General features: G+C 40.2%; 2 protein-coding genes across 4 annotated transcripts in view; one reads left to right on the forward strand and one right to left on the reverse strand.

Annotated features, from left to right (window-relative positions):
- Positions 1–11,510, reverse strand: part of LOC111872025 (phospholipid phosphatase 2) — an 85,250-nt gene that overhangs the window by 66,977 nt on the left and 6,763 nt on the right. For both annotated transcript variants that reach the window (XM_023865508.2, XM_023865507.2), the window contains one exon: positions 5,813–5,975. In XM_023865508.2, coding sequence (XP_023721276.1) covers positions 5,813–5,873 — 61 coding nt within the window. In that variant the 5' untranslated portion in view covers positions 5,874–5,975. The remainder of the gene's footprint in view (positions 1–5,812; positions 5,976–11,510) is intronic.
- Positions 1–11,510, forward strand: part of LOC111872018 — an 89,453-nt gene that overhangs the window by 54,134 nt on the left and 23,809 nt on the right. The gene's annotated exons all lie outside the window — the stretch shown is intronic.

Below are 11,510 nucleotides of genomic sequence, written 5' to 3' on the forward strand. Positions count from 1 at the left end.
GCCTGATACACACCACCGGTAATTACACGTTATTATAGCACTATCGCTATTTACACATTTTCCGGTCCACCGTTGCACACGCACTAGGATTCTCAGTTTCCATTAGTTGTCTCCTAACAACGGATCTCAACACAGATTTTACGCAGTGGCGGCTCGTAGCTAAAATTAGTGGGGGTGCTGCTCCAGAAAATTTGTAGCCTTTGTTTTAAAATTGTATAAAAGGAAACAAACATGTATAAAAAGAAAATTTATTTAGAAACTTCATAAAATCCTAAAAGAACAAAATCAAATATGTTTTACTTACTTTAACCTAAATTGTTACAGTTCAAGCTTAATCTATTCATTTAAAAATGAAATCCATTCTTTTTAACCTTTATATTATGCTCATTGATTGAAAGTCTGTATGCCTCACTAAATTTCTCCTTAATACTTACGGTTCCTAAAAGTGACAGTGAAACTACATTATCAACGTGGTTCTTTGACTTCTCATGCTTTTCAGTTTTTTCTTTCATTTTGTTTATATTTCTAAAACCATCTTTTGTCCACGTTACATCACCCCCAAACAGCAAACACGGGAAGCAAAACAGTGCTTTTTTACTTCACAGCTGCAAAGCCAATTTTTCCGTTTGTACCATTCAGAATTAAAGCTACGACTATATTTCTTGTTCTTGCTTATGCCTGGCTGAGATATTAGAATATCAGGTGTTAAACGACCTCTTTTTTTAACTGCAACTTTCTCATGGAGAGACAGTTGTGAAAACTTAAGCTGTTGAAGTTCACTTAGAGTCACAGAACTTATTTCTCGGGGATGCAAGGCCATGGTTCAAGTTTTCTGTTAAATAAAAGAACCGAAAAAAATAATCAAATAGAATAGCTGGAAGCAGGATAATAATATAATTCTACAATTAACTCATTTTTTAAGCACAACACACGCGGAGTAAAAAAAAACTACCTTCCACCAGCACGCCAGGGTCAGCACCGGTCGGCACTGTCGTTCCTGCAGTGCTCCCTCTCCCTTGCAGCCTCGTGTGTAGCTTCCTGTGTGCGCATGCGCACAGTCAACGAACACCTCGCCGCTGGAACTGTGAAACTCACAGTTCATACAAAGATTTGGCTACTGACATTAAGCTTAAGGATTATATATTGTACTGTACAAGTATAAAGAAAGAATTAAAGAAAAAAGGACTCATTATATAAATGTTATCGATAATATCAAGTGGAAATTGGGGGTGCTGCAGTTCCGCAGTGCCTATACACGGGCCGCCCCTGGATTTTAGCACTTCAATTCACTGTGAAGTCTTCTTGCTATTTCGTCTTCAATAAATCTGGAATATTGGAAATATAAATTCTTCTGGACTCACTCCTCCAGCTTACGACTGACTCGTAACTGCACTGAACGAATTCTGTCACTCTTACTCACATAGCCGCGGAACGGACATGGACATACTATAAATACATATCACGTGATCGGTATCCAGCCAGGGTATTGGCGTATCGCTCGGATCTACATAAAACGGAACGTCTTCTATTGCTGCGTGTTGGATCATGTTTACATAGCTGTTGCCTGGCAACGCGTTGATCAAATCTGTTACAATACTAAATAAGGAGTATTCTCTCGCATTTTTTAAATTATCTCTAAAACAGCATGACTTGCGAAAGAAAGTGCACTGAATATGAACTTCTTTCCTTCCCACAAATGTTTAACGATACATACACGAAATGCATGCAGATAAGCTTGTAGGATCTGATGTAAAGTTTTCATTATTAGTGTCGAGCGTTTACCAAAATTAGGCGGTGTCATAACTCAAGCGGTTAGTCTCCGGCTTCCCACAGCGGAATTCCGGGTTCAGACCCAGTTCAGGTCATGTGGATAAAATGACAATCGGGCGAGATTTCTTCGAGTACTCCTGTTTCCTCCGCGAATTATCGTTTCATACAGTTTCAATACTGACAGCGTAGTTAAATAACCAACTTACAACTTACTTACTTAATCCGTTCCTCTTATACCTTACGGCGTCGAGGTTTGTTTTTTTCATTTTGATCATTTTTCAGACGGTACGACTCCTTGGACGAGTGATCAGCTCGCCGCAAGGCCTCTACATAACCACAGGATAACATCAACACAGAACAAACACATACACATACCCAACATTTATGCCTTGTGTGGGATTCGAACCCATGATCCCGGCTTCCGAGCGAACGAAGACAGTTCATGGCTCAGACCTCCGGCTACCGTGACCGGTACCAGCTTATAAACTAACTAAAATTCGATTCTTTCAGAAAATCTTAGTAAAACTCCCGTTTCAGATTACGTGATTATATGGACAGCGGTTCTCTCGTTTTTTCATGCGTGCAGACGGACAGACAAATGGACAGAGGGACGGGCGGGGCAATATTAAGATGCCATCAGCAAGTTTGCCTAAAAACAACACATTCATAATTCGTTTCCTTGTACTTTCTTGAACATAACAGTCTCTTAAATTGTTTCAAATAAAAATTCTAGATCCGAATGAGATACATAGTATGTATACGTTACGTGTCAGTTCTTCTTATGGTGAGCAGTCTCGAGAAAATAGGTGAAGTTCGTTTTGGTCTTCATTTAAAATATGTGTTATACTGGACTGATAGGAATTTAAATGGAACTTACTATACAAATTACAGTGCACATTTCCAGTGCCACAATACATCTATATCAGCCAAATGGCTTAGGAGATAAACAGGTGAAGGGCGTTCCGTATATAATGCCTCCTATTTAAAAAAAAAAAAAACTACAACAGATACAGAAATCATAATAACGCAGTTAAATAGAGCAAGATTTCAGCTACTTACAGCTATTTTACCACATAATCACCACCATTGGTTATGCACTTTTGCCAGCGATGAACAAGAGCCTGTATGCCGCGCCCGTAAAAGTCTGCGCCAGCAGAGGCTAGCCACTTTCTTACAGCTGCAATGACAGCATCGTTGTCTGGAAAATGTTGCCCACGTAGTCAGTCTTTCATAGGCCCAAAGAGATGGAAGTCTGAAGGTGCTAAACCGGGGCTATAAGGTGGATGTGGTAGGACAGTCCAGCCAAACTTTGCAATGTGCGCGGTGGTTGCCAAACTTGTATGGGGTCTAGCGTTATCGTGTTGCAAGCGAAAGGTTGTCTGCTTCTCTGGCCTGACTCGGGAAATACGGGCTTTCAGCTTAGTCAGCGTCGTCTTGTAGCGTTCAGAATTGACAGTCCCTGGTCGTTATCTGCTGATCTGTTCGGATGAGGCGCTGTTCATTGTGAGGAGTGACAGCTGAGCAGGGACACCCATGGCGTGGCTTGTCGTGCACTTCACTTTCGCCACTGTTGTAACGCACTACCCACCGAATCACTGTGCTGACATCCACTGTATTGTCTCCGTACACCTTTAGCAAGTGTCGATGGATGTCAATGGGTACAATTTATTCGGCAGTGAGAAATTCAATAACACATTTCTCTTTCATACGCACTTCTATGTCAGACGCCATTTTGGTAGACTGCTCTGCTGTCGCTATCTGTCGCACGATAACCAAATTAACAGTACATTGGCGGGAAGGTTCAACCTTTACTACAACACCACCAACATCCAGCTCAGACGTTACATATTAACACAAAAAAAAAAATAGGAGGCATTATATACGGAATGCACCACGTACAATCGATCTTTCTTGACTTGTCCATTCTGCTCTTTGTGAAAAGAATATACAAATGCTTTTGTCTGTATTGTCCTTGAATTAGGGGTAGTATTTAAATAAATACAGAATTATTATATTCCTTAACTGCTACGTTAGATGTAGTTTGAAACACAGCAGTTTAGCTGTAGAGTTTTTCTTTGTTTCTCTTACAGGCGCTTTTTAGCCTACTTTCCTTACTTTGAAAAACAGCAGTAGGCTTATGAGATCACCATGCTGTCTGTGTATCCCCAACCGTCAACTCGTGAATGCCTGAACCAATCTTTATGGAACTTGGCACCTGAGCCCATCTCAACGGTGCACTTCATAAATCCCTTCATCGGTCTGTGTGTCTGCATGTGTAACCCCATATCGTTGCCAGGTAATAACTAGGTACAGTTGTTACCACCGCAACGAATACACTCACAACAATGAAAGAACTGTTGGACGTGTCGTTTTATATGAGGTCTGTGCCGTATCAAAGAAAACTAGACTTATTAGTTCTTCCCAGAACTTCTCGTACCTTTATTTTCATTCGTAAGGTCTTTGAATTGTTTCTCCTGCTATGCTGTACTTAACTTTTAAACGTTTCTTGAGTTTTATCAGGCAGCTTTAAAAACAGGAAGTTAGTCTATGACCTCTTCATCCTCTTTGTTTCTTGGTTAGTCATTTATCCTTCATCGATTTTATGAAATCCTGCTCAAAACTCGCAATGTTATAAAAAAAACTAATCTAATCGGGAAAGCTGATAATTGTGAGTGGAATTAATACGATATTCTAGATACTGCCAGCTTTAGATCAAACAGTACATCGATTATTCGAATGTAAGCAATCCTAATGTTTGGTATTTTTTTTTCCTTGGCACTACAGCCCCAGTGGGCCTAGGCCTACCTCCATGAACTCCGTTCATTTCGGTTTTTCTAGATCTTACACATGCGGTAGGACTCCTTGGGCGAGTGATCAGCTCGTCGCAAGGCCTCTACCTGGAGACAAACACAGAAAAACGCACACAAACATCCATGGCCTGAGTGGGATTCGAACCCACGATCCCGGCTTCCGAGCGAGCGAAGACAGTGCATACCTTAGACCGCTCGGCTACTGTGACCGGCAATGTTTGGTATACCAAATCCAAACTAATCTAACGAAACCTGTTACGAGAACAAGATATTTTGAATTGTTAAATATTTTAGGTCTTGAAGTTATCCTAATGTATGATATATTGAATCTCAATTATCATAACAAAACCTGTTACAAAATCAAGATATTTGGAAGAAAATATTACAAAAATATATAGTCTGATGAAACTGTATTAGGCTGCAATACATAACACGTAGTGGCCAACTGGGTAGCCGACTGATTGAAAGATATAACTTAGTTATTTCAGGGTATATCCTACTCAGGTCCCAGATATTCACCTGATCATGTAATTCGATGTTGTTATAGAAACCGAAGGCTCATCGCCGTTTTCACATAAACACGATACTAGAATCTATCTCACCGAACCCTGTTGTTATTTACATTTCAAAAATAAATTACAGCAATGCAAGAAGCAAGTAGTGAACTCAACTTTCCGATCCCATAATTCCTCGGTTAACCAATTACGGATAATTGGATGATGATGGTAGAAGCAACCATCTCCAAATACTCTTTTTCAACTACAAAATTTTTTTTAGAAAGACGTGAAATGTAAAATTATACAAAATTTAGGATTGGATTCAGCACTTTATGACATATCTTTGCAGAATATTAGCAGCTGATTATTATGTTTTGCAATACAGAATCAAAAAATCCAAAATTTGATGGTTGTTTCTCTCCTGAATAACTACGTCAAGTTGTTGCTCTCCTGTGATTAGAAACGACAGTTATCTTACCTGACTGGCAGCGCCATAGCTCAAGCGGTCAGTCGCTGGCTTCCCACCGCGGCGACCCGGGTTCGATCCCGGGTCTTGTGAAGTGGGATTTGTGGTGGACAAAGTGGCGCTGGGGCAGATTTCCCCTGTCAATCTTCATTCCACCAATTGCTCCATAATCACCCTCACCTATCATCTGGGGCTGGTACAATAATTCAAATGTGGCCGCAGCACAAGGGACATAGTCACACCCCATTATAAATAAAAACATATCTTACCTGAACCTCCCATTAGAATATCCAGCAGCCATGTCCAACGGAACTTGGGGCTGCAGTCCATATCTTCCGGGTAGGTTCCGGTCAGTGGTATTGACTCCGGGACAGCGTCGTCAGTGATTTGCTGCGACACTCCACTCTGCTTCGGAGTCGAAGATGTGGTGTGCTGCGTGAGGAAATCACAACAGTGTTTCAGACAGCAACACTGAGCTGGCCTTGCTGCAACTGCCACTACTAGCGCTCAGCAGTCGTTCACACTTGTTGCGCTGCGTCCCCCCCCTCGTCTCTCCATCATTTGTTCTTGTTACATGAGCATATGCATATCTCAGTTATCTGTTTCTCTGTTTTCTCTCATTGGCCCATTCTCAGAATCATACCAACAGTGTTGTTATTTTATAAATCTCGCACTTCAATACTGTAATTGTTCAGTAATATACCATTATTATTCAACGGGTACCGCGGATATGTCCCCGGGGGTAAAGCCGCAGAGGCGTGAAGCCGACCGACCACTAACCTCCATCTACTGCCGAGGTTAGGAATGGTGGAGCCATACCTTCACTCCCCAATATGCTTTCATGGCATAGTGCTTAATTATAGGGAAAACTTCACCTATAACATTATGTCATCAGCTGCAGTAATTCATCCTTTCTGAAGGATGGCTATAACCTGAATTAGTATTAAACCAAACTAAACAATGATAAGCAACAAGAACTATATATATACATTGTTCGACTTCTTTCTATTCATCTTTGTTCACTGAATATAAAAATAAGAATTAAATCTGAGATAAGGAGTCGATTCTTTTTAAACACTCCGTGTCACCCATTACACAAGTTTTCGCCCGTTGCAAGGTCTTTAATGTGACAATACAGCAAGACAGTATTTTTGTGTGCAAAATTCGAGTCCGCCATAACAGTATGCGGTCGATCTCTGATCTTGTTTGCTTTGAATCACACGGCCACTGAATTCAAATTTAGGTCTTTTTACAGTATACGTGTAAATGAGATTCGATAGGATTATGATATCTTATTTTGTTGGTTTAATTAATGTGGGCCAACTATTAAGATTAGTGTCGAATGAAAAATTCCAAATGATTATGAATAAAAATGGAATCTCTATATTTTAATAGTACTTCCATAATTTTAGCGAGATTGAAGGAAAACCCGCAATACTTCTTTCATAGGGGATTTGAATCGGGGACCGTAGGAATACGACGCAAGTGCTAAGTGCTGTGCCCCTGTTTTCGTGTCTTATCCTATCAATTTTGAGTGGCATTTCATATTCTCTCTGTCGCCTTCGAGGCACACGGTAGTGTAGTTGGTTGAGGAACTATACTACAACCCAGACGGTCGCAAGTTCGATTCCCGACGAGGTTATTGCATTTTTCAATCAACCGAATCCTTCCAGCTGCACTATGGCCCTGAGGTCGACTCAGCCTCTAAGATAAATGAGTACCTGGAACCTTCCTGGGGGGAAGGGCGGCCGACGCGTAGGGCTGACTACCTCACCGCCATCTATGAGCCGATTGTCAAAAATGTGTGAGCCTCGACGTCTCACAACCCTATGGGCCTCCATGGCCTGTTACAGGGATAGCTTTACATTTTTTACCTCTGCCGTCTTCTGTCGTTTATCTTATAATCCTCCGTAAGTACTCATGACAGGGTGCTTAATTAATTAAGCCCAGATATAATTTTGCGTTAACTTAATTTACGTTTAAAGCGTTACTGCATACTATTCTATAGTATATGTTCGTTAAAACGGGATGTGTAATGAACTTTCAAATGTGTCTATCGAATATAAAGCGTACACACGCACACCGCGCTCTTGCGGCGGCGGTGTTAGTTGTAAGGCATGAGATAAGTCTCACCCCGGAGCAGCATTTTGTAGAACTGCTAAAATGATTAATTTCAATATCTGTCGGACTTTCGACTTCTGTAGGCCACGTAATAACGATAATGTCGAAGTTCAAATGTTATTTTTTTGTTGCTTTAACGGATAACGACAGTCCAAACAAATTTTGAAACCAATTAATTTAATTATGTATGTGGTGGTCTGGTACTTTATAAACATAAATATCTCACTGATGTGTGCGACTTCCGTTTCGTAAAGACTGAATAACATACACACATTTCTTCAAGGGCATGTTTTAATAACATGGTTTGTTGAAAGTTCAAACTGCATATTCATAATGAGTGAGACTTCTTTGCTTGTATGTTTCTGCACGAGTAAATATGATTTTTTAACAATATACGCTACTCATCTATGTAAAGTAGGGAAACTTGATTTCTGTTTATCTGTCACATTGAGCCTACAATGATTATCATCCTTTAAAAATTGAAATTACATGTTAGTGACGAAACACAATTACGTAGTAAAGTAAAATATTGCTACTGGACAACACAAATTCGAGGTATAGCATATTAGAATATGAACATTGATTAATTTGTGTTGAGAATTCAAGATCACGTTGATAAAGAGGACGCAAAAAGCTGTAGAATACTATAATATTAGCAACCACATTTGAAAATTATTTAAATTATTATTTTGTCAATGTCCATTTCTTGCCAATATATAGTTAGTTAGTTAGTTATTGGAGAGGGTGGGTTTCCCCATACACTGAGACCTGTATTGGTCCATTGTTCTTCCCCCTATGATTTCTACCAGTCTCTATATCCTACCGGTACTGGTGCTTACCATCAGTCCCGCCCAGCCAGCGAGACCGGCTCTACTAGCTGAGAGGTACCTATAATGCTTCCCCTATCTACCAGAGGTATTAGAGACTGCTGTTGGGCGGGAAACGTCCGTTAATTTGGCTCAGTGCCCTCCTTTGGAGATATGAGGTTCTTTTACGTGCCGTAAAGCACGGGACCCACGGCTTAAAGTCCCTCCCAGAGGACTTGTTCCCTGAATTTTTCCGCCCTTAAAAATTCGACGACTTCTGCCGGGTATTTGAACCCGCGTACTACGAGTCATGAGGTGGGAACGTTACCTCTAAACTACGGAGGCCGCTTTGCCAATTTATGAGTAATGCCTAATTTTATTTCTGTTTTTCAAAAGATAAAAGTAAAGTTGTCCCCTATGCTTAACTAGTTAAGAACTACGCCATGACGGCGTATGGGAGAGTGGATAAAAGGTGAGAAGAAATAAACTAGCCAACTACGCGGAGGAGTGCCCTTCCTGAGAAGCTAATAGTAGTTCATCTAGTCATGAAATTCTCAGAATTGTATGGATTCCGGAGGTTCATTACCATGTTCACTCTCTTTGCTGGCCCCTAACACCAGTCAGACAAATCCGGTTCACAACCTCTACTCTTATGCCTCTAAAATCCATTTTAATATTATCTTCTCTTCAACGCTTCTGCCTTCCAAGTGGTCTCTTTCATTCAGGTTTTCTTACTAATTGGTACATACTTCTGTTAGAAGAAAGCAACGACCAGGTTTAGTATGCTTCTTTGAGGTACACAGGGCAGTGCCTCAAGAGTTTGTTCACACAACCCATACAGCACTCGTTCAAGCTTAGCTGGATCGTATTTCACCGGTCCCTTTACAGTTTAAATCATTACCGAGCTACTTTTCGTTTTGGGTCCACCTGAGTGATCAACGATTTGGCAGAGGCAAATACATTTTTAATGACATCCAAAACTTCTTCCATTCTATTCGTACAGAAACAAAAGAACTTACATTTCGATTGGATAAATATACCATGAGATTATATTCAGAAATACATCTACGATTAAGATATATTCAGGTTCAAATAGATTTTTATTTGTTGTCCCTAGTAAGAGCGTACTGAGGCGCAACAAACACGACGGAAATCTGCAGAGATCAGATATACACAGGTCAGGGAACAGGCAGTTAATATCAAGAAAAAATTATCCCTTGGTTTAATTAATTTTAAGTGCCGCTTCATGAAATCTTGTGGGGATTGAAATTATAGCGCCACCATTACGAGGATTAACCTCGGCACTAGATGGAGGCGAGTGGTCTGCTTCACGCTCCTGCCGGTTTATCTATTTGGAAATTGCTCCTGGTACCCACTGTAAAGGAAGCTTTGTGATATGCAGTGAAGCCTAATCCTAACAATTCATTACGAAACACGATGATGATGAAGAGAGTGGAAATATTAAGTACGTTTAAAATTTCTTTCTGCGTGTAAGAAAACAGGACAGTGAGGGAAATATTTGGACCATGGATGAAGTGACAGGAGATTGGAGAAATCTCTGTAGTTACTTGATGGGGCGCTTCATACTTTCTACCCTGCACACAATGTTATTAGGACGACAGAATCACGGTTGACGAGATGTACAGAGCATGTAGCATGCATGGGAGAGATATGAACATGGTAATGAGATATTGGTTCCGCAAAACTAAGGAGATGTTCTTGGATAGATGAACTACTATTGGTTTCTCAAGAAATGCTGTACTCTATGGGAGTTAGTATAGACAGTAAGTCACAAGATGATGTCAACTGTTAATTGATTTTTAAGTAATGCATTACTTACTTACTTACTCATGGAGCTGAGCCCTTCTGGAGGAGCCGCCAATTCTGCAGCTACTCAAGAATTCCCCAGCATTTTATGGAACCCGAAGGTTCATCACCGTGCAATGCATTATACTTGCTTATTTACACATGCAGATTTTAACGAATTATACTTTTATTTACCTGGCAACACTACGGTTCGTGGTTACTTGCAATCTTCAGAAGACACTTTCAGCAGTGAAGAAAGAGTTTCACAAATAACAGCATAGATTTATAAAGCTCTCAGAGCGGTGAGATGAGGAAAATGACCTTTACTACTCATTTTTATGAAGAGTGGTAGTGAGATCCTGCTGTTTATTATGACTACAAAAAAACTATTATCAGCACAGTATTATTAGCTTATCACTGTAATAAGCTTATCTTTGGAACTAAACAAAGAAGAAGGTATCTTTGTGCTTCAGGTGCTTAAGAACGAATACTGTAACAGCAGCATGCACGATGTCAGTGGCCCAGTGGCATGCGTGTTGNCCATATTCACTTTTAACATAATAGACAGTCACGTGCAAAACAACTTGTCGTTCTTTGCTTCTGAGCAATTTTAGACTTCCAGATTACGGTCTTCAGGGGATGTGAAGCAGCATAGTTTGGTAAATACGAGTAGGTAGCAGCTTTTCGGAGGGTATAACCTGGATGAAGCAAACAGTTTCTCGGAAGCATGTATATCTATGCGCCAATGTACGATGCTTCATTCTAGGAGATAGTAAACTTGATACCGACGTGGAAAGCTTGTCTAACTTTTCTAGTTTTGCCCTTTAGAGAAAAGCTAGCATGTTGTTGCAACAAACATTTCTTAAGAGCTCCATAAAACAAAGAAACAGACACAATTAAGACTGTGATCTTTTGCACTCAGAACTTTTCAGACCGTGAGATAATGCATTGGCAGGATTGTGTTCTTACGTCTAGAGAACGGGAAATGATAACCTAAAAAGAATGTATTATTATTATTATTAAATAAACATTTTAAATTTCGTGAATTATTTAACTACGAATTGCAGTCACTACTATCTTATAGAAGAAACATAACCACATTACAGCCCAGTGTGAATCACCTGAAACGATTTTTTTTTATATTATTATTTATTCACAGGGGGCGGCCGTTGGGCGGAAGTCAGTAAGAAGGATAGTCTCCTCTTAACGCTGGCTTAACTAAAAAAACTCAGAT

The sequence above is a fragment of the Cryptotermes secundus genome, unplaced genomic scaffold, assembly GCF_002891405.2.
Source record: "Cryptotermes secundus unplaced genomic scaffold, Csec_1.0 scaffold87, whole genome shotgun sequence".
Lineage (NCBI taxonomy): Eukaryota > Metazoa > Arthropoda > Insecta > Blattodea > Kalotermitidae > Cryptotermes > Cryptotermes secundus.